Below are 15,880 nucleotides of genomic sequence, written 5' to 3'. Positions count from 1 at the left end.
CTTTCATTATTGGATAAATATTTTTAAAAAGAAAATAGGAGAAAAAAAATGTATAGGTGCACACGCTTAGTCTAGGCCAAATGTTCTTATTTTGTGTTTAATAACGACAATGGTATTTTTTTATGCATTATCTCAAAACAAAAGAAAACAGCTTGACACAGTACCATCTGTCTTGTCAATACTAGCATACTGCAGAGGTAGTTCCTCATAGAAAAGCACCAAGATGGTCTCAATAGATTTCTAAGTAAAAAGCAAGAGCCTTCAAACCAAATTTATATACAAAGAATTTTGGTTTAACAGAATAGTGGAAAACAAAACAAGTGGAAAATGTAACCATCTTTAGGAAATGTGGCCCTTACACCTGAGAACAACATTACAAGAAAGCACTTTTCCCGTAAGAACAATACATCACTTCTGCAGACTAATCCTGATAATGACCCAAGGAAGTCTTTTGAGGTTAGGAAATAAAAAATAGAAGAAACTTCATGGAAGCTATTGACACATTTAGTAATGCAAGTTTCTGCACACAGAATAATTTGGGATGAGATATAAGCCAATCTCAAGGACAAGCTGCTCTTCTTTCCAGGCTTTACAGTTTAAAGCTTCTTTGCAGACCTTCCCATGTCCCAGCCTCCTAATCCATCCTGGGAGAGAGCCTGCATCTACCGCCCTTATATTGCAACTGAAGCCAAGTCAACTACATGCTTTATGTATTTTGTATCTTAAAAAATCCGCAAAACCAAAACCTCTTTTTTCACCCCAGGATAAATAGTTCAAAAATCAGGGGCTTAGCTGATCCTGAAATCATCACAGCGGTACAGCTTGTGATGGTTATTTCCTGCCAGGCGTCCACTGTGAGGAAGGACAGGCAGGGGCACCGCTGACTGCGTTCATTCCCCCCGGCGCCTCCCCTGCAGGGAGCAGATTTACATCCCAGCTCCTTACCACTGCCACCAGCAGCATCTGCAAGTCACACCAGCCCATCTCCAGCACTCGTGGGCTGCACCCACAGCACAGCTGGGACATCCCATTGTGCAGTCTGCACAGGGCTGCCCTCAGCCCCTTGCAGGGTAGGGGAGGGACTGCAGATAATTCATGCTGCTGTGCTTACTTGGTCAACAGGGCCTGCACCTCGTGATACGTCATCAGCAGAAGTGAACCTGGCCCCATACTTTTAACATTCAAGAAAATAAAATATTTTGTTTTCTTCCCATTTTCTCTGTCAAGCTGTGAGTGAAATGACCATGAGGTTATTATAATTACTTGTTACGGTTGACTAGTACTGTAGCTTTGGCTCAATTTAGTTCTTCTTTGCCGATTTCCCATCATTTTTTAGGAACATGAATTTTTAACTTTGCAGAAGGTGAAATTCATTATATTAACAACAGACCAACTGGTGTGGTGTGAAAACAGAAAATAAACACATTCTTAAAGAAGCCAAAGATTTTGAAGCTTAATAGAAAAATGTTGGGTGGCACCTGTAGCCTTGTGGGCAGGCAGCAAAGGAGACCCACAATCTCTACAGATCCCTCCAGACTGCTGCCATGGGTTTCTCTTTCGTGGGACTGAGGGGTGCTAAAGGCACACAATGTATCTAAGCTGTGGTCTGAGGGAGCGACAATTCTATGTGATAGCTTTAATACATAACCCCCTAGGCTGCATCCCTTGTCAGGCAAAGTCAGACTGAGTAGATGGAAACAGGAAAAAAAAAAAAAATAAAAAGATCATGAATCATCCAAAGCTCACACCACAGATATTTTGTGTCCTCCTAAGTGATGCACAGCCTTTCAAAGATGTCTCATACTCTGTGTCAAAATGCTTGATGTGAGACACATTAGCCTGTGCGTAGCAGACCAGATCTGCTTCCTCCATGGGATTTCCAGAAGTAAGATAGTAGGGGAGATCAGTTATGTTAGACGCATTAATCCAGGTTCTTCCCATATAGCTATAGGTACCAAATTGTAAAAGCCTTGTTACCATACAGCCAAAGAAGAAAACAGGGAGCCTCTAGAGGGAAATTCAAAACCTAAATTAGGCTAAATCTGACTCTGAAAATGCCATCCTTTTCTGTGAGAACAGCTGACACTAGCTAAATCCTTTAATGCCTCGGTTCAGTACATAATGCCAAGAGGAACAAAGCTCTTGTATTTTTTGAGCTGATGGACATCCATACCAGCAAGTGATCCATTCCTTTTAGAAACTGGGTTCCTTTTCAGAAATGTAAAAGCGTAGAAAAAAAATGTTGTTGTTGGAAGAGCTGGAAATGAAAGGTCTATGTCTGAATTTCTGAGCTGGTGCTCTAAAAGCTGAAGGTAATGGTGGGCCTTTCTATGCCAGTTCACAGGGCAGTAGAGCCTCGGGCAGCCTCACAGGGCACCTTGGGCTGGTCCAGGCGCAGGAAAGCACGGGCAAGTGCCTGAACTGCAGGGGAGAGCCCGTCACCACCACCCTGAACTGGAGCTGCCGGACCAGGGGACTGCACCCCTTCCTCTTGCCTGGCACGGGCAGGCCCTGCAGGCTCCTGACAGAAAGCTCACAGTCCTGGCTTGGCAGCACGTGAAAACTTAAATGTCACACGCAGAAAGGTCACCTGTGCTCCAACTGTGATAAATATGGGTGGGAAGGGGGAGGAAAAAAGTCCCCCCCAAAAAAGTCAAAAAAAGAAAAACAAGTGTATGTGGTATTGGCTCTTACTTTTACACCCAACAGAATAACAGCATAGATCATAAAAATAATTCTAAGTCTTGGAGTCACAGGGAAAAAAACATCTGACACTGATCTTACAATGAAAGTCTATTAATCTCATTATTTGTTTAAAAGTAATGCGTTTTCTTTCCTGTACATGATATGAAAATTTTCTTTACACTGTGAAACTGACAACTAAGCAAATAATTTAATTTGGTCCTACAGGGTTTTTTTTTCAAACAAATGTATCCCAAATTTCCATTCTTGTTCTTGGATCATTACACAGCACAAGACAGCACACAGTAATTACCATTCATGCCATGTGTGAATGCTGTATTCTAAGTAGAACTTATCAGCTGGTTTGGCCAGGCAAGTGCTTCTGGCAATATTCCATATCACATGCCCGCTTTTTGGATTTCGTGATCGCATGAGGTTGTAACATGGGGTAAAATCTACTTAATATAGATGGTGGCTTCTGCTTGTTTTCAGTAATATGCTTTAAGGAAAGGTAAAGAGCCTATCTATTGCTTGGCACCTTCGATAGCAGTTTGCACTCCAGCCTGTAAATACTGAAATTCTTGAATGAGAATGGAGGGAGAGCATTTTACCCAGAGATAAAAGAAGTTCTCTTATCTAAGTGCTCTTATACTGGATTTTCCTTTACTAAGGGAAAGAATTTGGCTATTCCAAATATTTCAGGGAGCACTTTAATATTCTGGGAGGCAGATGTGTAAGACTGACTATTTACCCAGGCTAGTAGCAGATATCACCACATGACTCAACACTGAAAGAGTATTTGTTTAAACACTGTATTTTCTGTTCATGTGGCATATTAATGGCAAAATTTACTCTTCAAGAATTTGTGGCATTAATTTATCCATTTATTTGCACACAAATATTGGTCATGTGGGAAATTTATTTATCCGTTTATTTATCTGCATACAAAGAACTTCAGTTAGTTTGTAATACCTATTGCTCAGGGGAATATTTAAATCTGCTCTAGTTGTGCTCAACTATCATAGCACAAATTGCAAAATGAGACAATTATGTTTCACATTACAGTCTCTATTTTCCTAGAGGTAATGACAGAAAATTATAAATTTTAATGACATTAATAATTTAAAGAGACAAAACAGATTTCCAGAAAGCACATCCCTGAGAAAACTGGATGATTAAACTGAATGGCAATGAGGACAAGGATGCTCATGAAGACAAGATACAGATTGTTGGGTTACTCTAACTCCTCGCAATGCACTATGTACCTCTATAAAGGGACACTTGTTCACTTGTTGAAAAAGCAGAAAACATCCTTTAATTAGCAGTTTTTTAAAAAGTTCACAACAGCTTACCCTGTGGGTAGTTCATTCAACTTTAACATTTTCCTGACTTGTCTGCATCCCACATGAACAAAGACACACACACACACACACATATATAAAGGTTAATTCTTTAAGGCAAGGGCACAATACATTTTTCATAGCACAGGAAATATTTTAATACAATCTGCATGACCACCTGTCCAACTTCCATCCTTGCTGTCCTCCCACACATCCAACACTACCTCACTTCTTTTACTTGATGCTCCTAATAATCTCTACAGTTGCTGTATTTATGATTTAATTGAATTAGCTCTATTTCTAGATATAAGGACTCTGCACTGGGTGTCCAAAAGACTTTCACAGATTGTAGCAAGTGTGTGTACAGTAAAAGATCCTCCAATTTAACAAAATATTAGTCCATGAACAAAGTAATTATCTCAGAGAAAAAAAATAAATCACACAAAATTATAGTTATCAAAAGCTGGACAAAACAAAATAAAACCACCATTGATTTTAACGTGGATTTCACTGATAAAACAACTCATCAAAGATCATCTAACCTTGCTCCTAGCTGGCTAAGACTGTTTCTGTGTAATTCAACAGTACTAGAATTAGGTCAATTCTGAACACTAAAAATTTTTTTGAGCAGAATGCAGGTATACATGCAGTACAATATATATATATATATACTTGAAAGATATACAAGAAAATAATACATTTTTGTGAAAATTAAAAAAAAAAATAAATTCTGCAGCACCAAAGATAGCAAACAAAAGGAGAAAAGCAAAATTTCTTTGCAAAAGTAGCAAATATAGAGTACCTGGAATACAATTGGTATAAATTGCAATTGTAAATTGTTTTGTATTGAAGTGTGTAGTTCGCTAAATATTAATATTTTTTCCACAGTGTATTCCATGTATTTCTATTCAATTTTATGACTTTTTTAAGTCTGTGCATTTTTGCATAATTTGAAAAAGTCTTAGAGTGCTTGCCCTCCTTGCATTAGTAAACTACAATTAAAAAGTCTGCTTTTTTTCAAGAAAAAATAAGGCACGGGGAAGTGTAGAAGATTTATTAACTTCTTGTTATCAGAGTAAGCACAAGCATCATTACACAGACCGATGCTTTAAAAAAAAAAAAATATTTTGGCACTTCCATATGTAGAGAAAGACTGAGCAGAATTCCAGTCTATCAGGCAGTCCTGGTCCTACTCAAATAAAAGTGAAGTCCTAACAATTTGCACAGGCTCATAGGTCTAACTGTTGACCACTCAAAATGCATATAACATAGGAATTTCTATGAAAAAAAGAAAAATATTTTCCAAACAAAAGTGAAAACCAGACACTGCATTCATAAGGGATCTTTCTTCCAAAGTCACAGGTTTCCCCAACATTACTCTACATACTCTGCTCTACGAAAACACTGTTCATCACACATTATCTAACGCCTTCCTACATGCTACCTGTGGGGAAAAAGTAGTTTGCTGAGATAGACTTTATCTGATAATTACTATTCTATTTTCTGCTCATTTTCTAAACCATTGAATAGCATTTTATAGAGGAAAATAAGAAAGAAGTTCCCAGAGAATAGCTGAGAAGCCATTTGATTCTCAAATCAAGAGGATGAGTTACTACAGATATGCTGGGCATGTCTGACATGGCGAAAGGAAAGAAAACAACTATTGGCAGAAGCAGTGGAGCTGCAAGATAGAAATGGAAATTAAGAAATATGTCACACCAGGAGAGAGATGATGCGACACCTTCTCGTTCCCCATATAGCAAACTGCCTCCTACAGGCAGTGAAACAGTGCTGAAGAGAGACTTATGAAAACAGCAGAAATAAAGAGAAATGAGCTAGAGTCCAGAAAAGGATTAGCAGAAATCTGTTTTGAGTAAATGCTCTGAAAGGCGAAAGGAAAAAAACATCAATAATCTTTTTCTGCACTTTGTTCTGACTGATCACCTAGGTTGAGTTTGGGAAAGTTTTATTAATCAGCTGAAGATCTTGAAATTTATAAGATGGCAGCACCATCAGCATCATTTGGAAAGTGACATCTGTCCGAAAAGGAAAAATAAGGTCAACTGCTGTCTAAACTATTTCATTTGCATTGAAGTGATGTGGATAACATCTTCTCAATACAGCCCAGAGTTCCCCAAGTCCTTTAGCACTCTAACTTTCTGTCTAAGGCTTCTTGCCACTGATGAAATGTGTATTCTTGCTATATTTCCAAATCTTTTTATTATTTCTCCTGCAGAAATTACAAGACCTTTTCTTCCTACTTCACTTCACCCTTCTTCTCCTTAATGACGAAAGCTTCTTCTGACAAGTATCATCATAGTTGAGAAGTTAACCAAATACTGTACAGATGCAATTGCTATAGTAGTTCCTCTGTGCTTACTGCCTCCAACTTTACCAAACCAGAATCTTTTCTGTGGACTGAAAAGAAAAAATATCCAAAAGCATCCTTTTCTGGATGCTAATTAGAGCTTAATTTTATTTTTCAATTAAAGCTTACAATAATTTCATCTGTATTCTAACTACTGAATACTTTGCTTTCTTATGGATCTGGAATCTGTATAACACTATTTCTATAGCTTCATGATATTTATTTCAGATTTCTTATTGAAAATAGATTTTCACCAATAAAAACTGGTTCGTTACTTTTTTTTTAATGTATTTATGGTTAGCCTGTACATAAGAAGCTAAATAAAGCTATCGATTTTTTTTTTAAAAGCCTTAGTTATTAAGCTCATGTTAGTACAAGAAGATTGCCTGGCTTACTATATACTATCAATAAAAAAGCATCTTTGATTTTGCAAGAGCCATTACAAATACAACTTACCTTTCAGTTACCCACCCTGCAGTGTTGCAGCATATGTTGTTTGGCTGATTTTTTGTTTGTTTTTTTTTTTTTTTTTAAACAGGACAAATAACAGCACAAGCTTTTCTTTGTGCTAAAGAAATGAGCCTCTATTCAACCTCAGAGTAAAGCTACTCTGCATAGAATTAAACTATATGTTGATTTGTGCAATACAGAAATATAGTCACCCACTGTGCAGTCCCCATGAACACACATAAACATTGGGAACTGTGCTAGTGCACCTACCAGGACAATCAAGAGTATGATTCCTCCCTCCTTTACAAAGCTTAATTGTGGAAATTTTACAGTAGTTCACAAGAAAATGTAATGGAAGAATGCATGACACTGTTACCTTGCAAAATAACAAAGTTTTGCTTTATTAGAAAGAACTCCTTGCTTCTTTAAAAGTGTCATGCCATGACAAATATTCACATGAGTTGGTACTTGACCCATGAGAAGGATTTTCTGTTTCCCCCCCCCGCCAGTACATTCCTTTCCTACAGAACAGCTGATCATTTACACAATAAAGAACTAATATAATGAAATTTCTACTAGTTCTTCCCACTATTCCAACAGTTCCAGTTTGAGAATTTAGAAGTGAATATTGTTTGAATTTCAGCATTTCTTATTCCTTATGGTACAGAATGTGGTAATTCTAAGACTAAAAAATCAGGGTAATAAGAAGTTATTTTATGTTAATAACAAATACCCCTTTGTATCTGATCTGATAAAGGTTAATCTGAATCAATTACAATCAATTCAATGGAAAAGCTACAAATGAAAACGGTAGTCAAGTAGAAGCTCTAACCTTTAGTTTTCAGACTAACAACTAAATTTATTTTTAAAGCACTGAAAGTGCCAGTAATTCATTACTGGGCATCTTTCTATCAAAACTACATGCAATTACAATATACTCCTCCATTTCAAATGACTGATATCAAGAAACATGATGCTAGGTTCATCCCTGGCTAAGTCAGATTACTGGGACTACCCCAAGGGTGGATCTGGCTGAGAAGACTCTAATCAAACACAGTCACTGTAGCTTGCTCAGTAGCAGACAAACAAGGATGGAGTTCCACACTGACTGGAAATCAAATATGAGTCACAGTTCCCATAAATTTCATGTTTGTCATCAAAAGACTGAATAAATGATTCAATCAGAAGTATTTGCAGTGACTATTTGTATAAACTCTCACTGCCATACCCATATTGAAAAAAGATATGTGGAAAGACCTAGAACAGAAGGTGCAGATCAGAAAATACCCAGTGGTGCTCATAATACAGTTGTATTTGTCTTTCCAAACTGAGATCTAAAAATATTTAGCAGACTTACATAATGTGAGTAGGATGCTGAGAAACAAAGAATAAAATACAATAGCAGAACCAGGTGTGAAGACAGAGATGATGAGATGGAAGAAAGTAACCAAGGAAGTTGTTCCTATTCATTATCATATTTAGATCATAAACCATTTCCCAATACTCAATCTAATTTTTACTGCAGAAGATTAAATTGCATTTCCTTTATCTTTCCAGAGTGACTATGTGATCATATTCTTCTTTTAATTATATCTGCTATACCCTTGCTCCATCTTCTGACTTTCTTAGCATACAAACCTATTTCTTTCAACCTTTCCTCATGGGTCATATTTTACCGAGCTTTTATCATACCAGGTGCTCTCCTCTGGATTTTCAAAATTGTTCTGCATTCTCTCATTTTGTTTTAAAGCATCTTGTCCAAAACTTGCAATACTGTTCCAACAAGGCCAAGTTGATGTCAAGCAGAGCAAAGTAATTGCCTCCGTTATCTTACAAAGGATGTTTCCAGTAACTTATCTGAGGACTAGATTTGCTTGCTTTGCAAGACCGCGACAGTATTGATTGATTGATATTCTGGTTGTTACCCACAAGGATTCTAAGCTGCTCCTGCAGATGCTTACCAGCTATACCTCATTTTGCAGCCACAACTGAAGTACTCAGCACTTTGCTATATGGACTCTCATTTGGTGGAGTGCCACAGATTTCTCACAATAGACCTGAACTACTACAATACGTTTTTAACAGTCTGGCTACAATTAGTTTTTTCTATAAAGCCAGCATCAAGTCAATACAAACATGAAAACCTCATTTTTCTATCAGGTAATCACCTTAGACCTTTCCCTTTATCTTCTTCTATATCTAAACTTTTCTTGTTGTTTTTTATGACCCCTGGTAGGAGTCATTTTGCACCTTAGCCTCATTTTATAATCATTTACTTCATTACACCTTTACACTCCTCCTTAGCCCCCTTTTTTTTTTTTTTTTTCACCACTCTTTCTTTAGAATTCCTTTCTGATTTCAAGATCTGTGAAGATAAATCATTGGAAAAACAACAATACTTTATTATGCCTTCATCTTCACAAAACTCCACAGTTCTTTTACCATCCTTTACTCATCATATTATCTTTCCAAAAGCACTACTAGTTCTCTAAACTTGTGAAGTTGGACAATCTTTCTACTGACATCCATAGCCTTATTCTCCTTTTCTCACTTCTTCCTCCTCTTCAAACAGTGCATGCTACCACCTCACAATCACTTTCTCACCAATTATCTTCTGACATCCTTAGCCCATTCTTCCTTAGCCATAATAAAATATAAGCTGACAGCTGCCTTAACTTTTTAAACATGTAGGGATAACATTGTCAATCAGAGGAAACTGTGAAGCCTTCTCTATGTCCCAACATTACTTTTTCATCTGTCAGGGAAATTAAAATCCTCCATTATTTCAATTTCTTGGGTTTGGGGCTTTTCTGTCAAAAATGCACTTTCAAAAAAAGTCTTCCTCAGGGCATGTATTTTGTGCATTTCCATGCAGCTCTTCAACAAGTTTGACCTTCACCTCTCCTTATCTTCAGAGCAAGTATGCATAGTTTGGACATGCAACACTACATTCAGTCCTCTCTTCATTCCTATCTGTCCTTCACGAAAAATTATCTCCTATCTCAAACATTAGCCCTCTGCTTTGCCTTATAACTTTCAGTTAAACTTCTGAATAGTGATGCAAGTTTGTTGAAAAAGAAGTTAAAGGAAGGATGTGATAATGGTGAAACAGCTCCTTTGAGTTATAAGTCAGATTTAGTACCCTTTCCATTTCCATGAAGAGTAGTTGATTGCTTTGTGTCCGTTACTGATTTACACGTAAAAATAACAAGTGTTTATAAACTTGGAATTAGAATAAAATATATTGATATGAGGGAATAAAATACTGTGTTTAATTTGAATTTTTTTTTTTGTTTTGCTTAACAATTTCTTTTATCTTTTCTATCCCCTTGGAATGGAGAAAATGTCAAAACCATGAAATGTCCTACAAAAAATGAAACATGGTTTCTGTAGTGCTATTTATACACCCAGACCTACTGCTGCTGATAATAAAAAAGGAGATACAGACTCCTAGGGCATTGCTCCTAGTACAACCACATACAAATTCAGTTTCAAGTATTGCTCTCGTGCCTCTCCCACAGACATATGCCCTGGGCAATGCACAGCATTTCCTCTGAACAGTCAGAAAAAGAGAAGGGAAGAATGAAAAATGTGAGGAGGAACCGACAGAGATGCTTGATGTCAGGCATCAGAGAGAAAGATATGTAGGAGCAAAATAAAATTAAGAAAGAAAAAGAGGAAAAAAGACAGGACATAAATGCCAAGATAGGGGAGCATCTACAACTGTACCAGTCATGCCACAAGAAGAAATAGCACACATCTATCAAAGCTGGTAGGTCACTTCATCAACACTTAAAGGCATAAACAGCAAAGGTACAATAAGAACACCAGTTATGTTTTAACAGATCTTCTTTAGGGTCAGAATTGCTGGTCACTGGCAACTCCCAAACCAGTCAATGGCAAAATGTTTTGGACTATTCTGGAGACAAAGCTAAGCACGGACTAGTCATTGTTCTGAAGAGTTTTTTGCTTTTGCATTGATTTAGAAAGAAATGACAAATATTCTTGATTTTAAAAAAGCTCTTTGGTATGTTTAACCCAGAATTCAAGTAGAATCACTACCCAAACAAATGCAAGGAATGATTTAGTATTTCTAGATGAATAAAAGTGAAGATGATGACATATAAATCTAAAAGTGGGAGGGTGGTTAGAAATATATTTCTTCTTTTCCCCTCAAATCTCCACTACCGTTGACAGCTCTGCAAGTTTGAAACATAAAATGTCTGAAATAAGAAAATTAGGCATACAAATATTTTTTTGAAAACAGTAAGGTTTTTATGACTTTGGCTTCAAAGAGGACATAAGAGGGCATGATACTGCCTGCAAAGACCCATCCCTGTATACTCTCTTATCCTGAAAGACTTGCCATGTAATGTTTCAGCCTTCCAACCCCATACAATGAATCCAACTCCCAATTCACTAGACTTTTTCTGAAGATAACTCAGTCCTTTTGCACCAGCGATGGCATCCAAACAGAACAGATACCTCAGCATAGACACTGGGTTATTGGAAGCTAGCAAATGCAGGATCTTGACAGTACAGCTCTGTAATTTGAGACCAACTCTTATATTCCACAATTGTTCATTTGCTGTGTAATAAGCTCACCAGCCATACAGTTTTAAGTTAGCTCACACAAGCATGGTGGTGTTGCCTACCTAGCAAAATTAAAGTGATAAAGTATGTTCAAACTCCAAAACCTAACTCCTATCCTGCTGTATGGGACAAAAGCATAAGGGAAAAAAACCCAAAGAAATGTTTCCTGGATTATCAGTAAAGAGAAAGTGAAATAGATTTAATTCAAGTAAGACATTAATAAAATCTCTTATTAAAATAGTACCATGTTATATAGCCATTCTTACTATAGCAAGACATGTCCAAGGTTCAGATCCTTATTGGCTTGACGAGAGGTGAGAGGCAGGGAAGACTGTCATAATGTTCTCAAGATCAGTAGACCTCAGTAGTTCAATCTGTACCAGGCCCTTAAATGGTTCCCTGAGGTGAGAAAGACCTAAAGAGCCTCTTTACAATCCAACGTTCTTCATACAAGGAACCTCAATGGAAATAATTGTCACTGTGTTCTCTTCCTACTACTGTCCCTTCAGGTCTGTCAGACCTACACCTCTCTTTCCTTGCAGTGGGATCATTAGGTCACACAGACCACAGGGTGAACAGAAAAGTGCAGGATCCTCAATCTGCCTGGGAGCTAAAAAGGACTGACTAAATATTTGGTCCACTGAGAGAATGGACTACATCTGGCTGGCTACTCATGTGGCATTACATCAAAAAAAGCTGATATGATCATTGGGAACTAAAAGCCAATTCCATTATACTAATCACAGCACCAATCAACATCCAGTCAAGGAATAAAATATTTTCCATCCAGCACCCATGCACCGACACCAACTGGAAACCCGTACATGGAAAGCATGATCAGTCTGTCCTCTTGCTAGCACGAGGGTATGCACACTATTAAATAAGAAGCAAGTCCTAAGGAACCTTCATCTTTCTACAGATATATTCATGTGGATGCTTAATGTATCTCCTTTTCCAAGTAGCTTCAAGCAAAAGAAGACCAACACTTTTCTGTTAAACAAAGGATAATCAAGACATTTCTGCCTCTTTTTGCCAGAAAAGAGTTCTCCAAAGTTTAATAAAGTTGAAAAGTTTATGTAATTGTCTTAGTTTAGTTGCATTTTGAGATATTTATAAGTATGTGCACTAATATTTTTCACTAAAAAGTTATAATTTAGATTTACATTTTGCTATCATAGCTTCCCTACCCAGTCTCTAGCCATAAAGGAATAAAAACAAAAGTTCACAAAATAAAAGCAGAATTGACACCCTGTGTAATGTGTTTGTCTATGTGTATGTATGCACATATTTGTGTATAAGTGTTGAAGGTTTTTATTTGTAGTGTTACAGATTCAGGCTTCGTGAAGTGAGTTTTAATATCTGAACAGTAACAGCAGCAATAACAAATTCACAAACACTCCTCTATAAATGTTTGGAGAAATAGGCACTGTATTATCTCTATGTGAATATAAACACTGACTCTCTGGGCATCTTGATGATATTTTGTAGTGGGTCATTACTGCAGCTGACAAATCAGGAGGTACTTAAATGTAACAAGGTCTAGAAAGAATTTATAAAGCCTTTATAAGCAAAGATTTAACTCACTTTCCCTAACCCCTATTTAATTACAGAGCCTTTCTAATGCCACACAATACAATTTATAGTTACTATTAAAAGTAGCCTAACCAAAATTATTAGCTAGGTGCAAGAAAGGAATGAGAAATTAAAAAAGGAATTGGTTATTAAATTAGAGGCTATGCATTTATAATATAAAAATAAAACTGTGAACACAGTTCTTTTTAACTTAGATATTTTACTATCTTTTAACAAATCATTATTAAGCCAGAAATACATAAACCAGTGCCATTTATCTTGAACAATCAGTAATTTATAAATTATTATATATGCTACAACATTTCAAGCTTTCAATTGCTTTTTAAATACAAGTCTGCACTGATTCCTATTAGGACATTGTGGTACTAAGGTAAAATGAATAATCATAGTAGCAGGACAGGATACCATTTGCTGCAGAGAGGAAATACCACATTTTAAATCTATGCTATCCTGGATCTTGGCCAAAACATCAATGCAATTTTGCCCTAGAGAGAACTCGTGTATCATATAAACGCATGTTCAAACGAGCTAAGCCTGCACCTAGCGTCAGCACTCCTTCCTCTCCTGGCATCTGAGTGCAGGCTTTCACATCAGTGAAGGGTGAAATTCTAGCAGATGTAAATGCATGTATTTGAGGTTTCTTTTGAGATATTCTCTGCTTCCTAAATAGCTCATGAAGTAGGGTCAACATAAAGGTAAAAATAAAGTCTCCCAGCTGCTATGAGGTATATTGGATGCTTTATTTTGACCTTTGGTATTCAACCTATGCTAATTCAACTGAGACAGACAAGCAACGACACCACTGAGTTTGCATCTTGTACCATTCAAAAAGCAAAAATTCCAAGTGTATGCTTAGTTTGGTGTGTCAAAGCATATGAAACAAAAGATAGTGTTGAGGGAATGTATCAAGTTATGTTGTCTCTTTTGACTTTCTTACCTCATTTACATAGACCCAGTGACTATCCTTTGATGCAAGGTTGGTTTCCACAGCCTACAAAAATAAAAAGAAATATAAGAATAAAAATAAATAAAACATGTGAAACATATTCCAGAAAGAATTTACATAAAAAGGTACTATAAAGCTCATTTTGATTGCTTTCACTGCTATTGGTGGTGTTTCAGTACAGTTCTTTTAATCTCTTCCACCGCTGCTTCATGGAACAGTATCTTATCAGTGGTAGTCACATTTCTCTGACTTCAGCATCTAAACCGAAGTACACTGCACCATGAAGATATTCCCTAGATGTACCATAAAACCATACTGGAGCATGGTGGTACATCAACATAGTAAGGGATCCTATGATGAACAACTGCACACAGCACATGTAGTTCATAAGATTTAACTTCTGTATGATATATCTAATGCATCCTAGTAGGTTAGTTTCTTTTCAATATGCCTCCCAAAATATACTGCCTCTGCCTCATTACAACTCTGACAGTTTAACTGTTAGTTAACCTATTTATTGAAAACCACCACTCTGAGACACTCAGGTGAAGTTCATATGGGTCATCCTCTCTTCATATTTACATAAGACCCGAGAGAAAGTTACAATTTGCATGGACACTTTTTCTGGCTTCCTGGTGTGGACTTGGATAATCACTAGATATAAAGAAACAGCCCATCTCATCAGACAGCATATTTATCCATAAACATATAACCCTCATGGTTTACTAAGATGCTAAAACTGGGAAAGACTGCTAGCACAAACAGCACTGTTAGTACTGAGGACCTCAGTGGAAGGATTTGGCAATATATTTTTAGAAGTTTCTAACTGCTTCCTTTAATTGAAATGGATAAACTCACTTCAAGATATGTTATAGTCTAATAATGCAGTATCAAGCATCAAGAGGTGTACAGTACAGTGATAACAATATTGCTAATATCCTGCTTAATGCACAGTTCAACAACTATTGTGGATTCATCTCACCTAATAAAACAGGACAGTCCCAGCACACACATGTATTTCAGGAGGCAGTTCATTACACAAAGTTTTGAATGCCTCTGTCTTCAAGCACCTCCTTCTTCTGTGCCAGTATGACCCCATTTATTGAACAGCTATTCTTATTGCTATGTTAAAAATGGCCCTATGGATGACTGAAATAAACCTGGTTAAAAAAGCAAATAGAGATTGAACAAAATACTTCTAGTTACTGTTTTTTAACCTGGATAATTTCCGCACCCTGTTCATTGTGTGTGTCCTCAAAAACAATTGTACTGGTATAGAGAGGGCTCTGTAGACTGCAGCACTGAGCTGGGCAGGAACATCATCAGCCACCTTCCCCTCTAGAACACATTGCATAATAAGCCTCTTGGATATTTAGCATCAGATGGGATGAATCACCTTCTCTCATGACACTGACTACAGATGACTGGCTCAGAATAAACGCCCACGACTTATAAGGCTGCAGTGAAATGACAAGATATCCATCTTTAATACAGGCAAAGGGAGTACTGTTACCTGATCCTAGGAAAAAACAACCCAAAAACTGGTAAAGTAGCCAACACCAACATTTTTAACATTACTCTTAGTTTATACTGTGTTAAAAAAAAAAAAAAAAAAAGTATAAATTACTTGCCTAAGTAACTGTGCTTTAAAACTTTACTCATTTGTGCAGCCTACACAAATCTAAGAGAAAATTGTGGGCAACACACATACCTCAATCTATTTCTCCTGTCCACAAGGTGAAGCACTCCTTTAAAGAGACAAAAATTCCAGAAGAGAAACCGCAAAGAAGTCGAAAGAGAAAAATCAACACAGACAAGGCACAGTATTTCTCATCATCTTCATAAACAGCATTATGGGAAATTAACTATCCCTGGTGTCAAAGCAGATGAGAACCTCTAGAGACAACA

General features: G+C 36.9%; 1 protein-coding gene across 5 annotated transcripts in view; it reads right to left on the bottom strand.

Moving 5' to 3' along the window:
- GRID1 (glutamate ionotropic receptor delta type subunit 1) overlaps positions 1–15,880 on the bottom strand; it is a 546,772-nt gene that overhangs the window by 115,660 nt on the left and 415,232 nt on the right. For all 5 annotated transcript variants that reach the window (XM_042786743.1, XM_042786724.1, XM_042786731.1 and 2 more), the window contains one exon: positions 13,964–14,017. In XM_042786743.1, coding sequence (XP_042642677.1) covers positions 13,964–14,017 — 54 coding nt within the window. The remainder of the gene's footprint in view (positions 1–13,963; positions 14,018–15,880) is intronic.

Source organism: Tyto alba, unplaced genomic scaffold (assembly GCF_018691265.1).
Source record: "Tyto alba isolate M040663 unplaced genomic scaffold, T.alba_DEE_v4.0 Super-Scaffold_1, whole genome shotgun sequence".
NCBI classification, from domain to species: domain Eukaryota; kingdom Metazoa; phylum Chordata; class Aves; order Strigiformes; family Tytonidae; genus Tyto; species Tyto alba.
The sequence above is the reverse complement of the archived record's forward strand: the minus strand, read 5'-3'. Positions and strand labels throughout refer to the sequence as shown.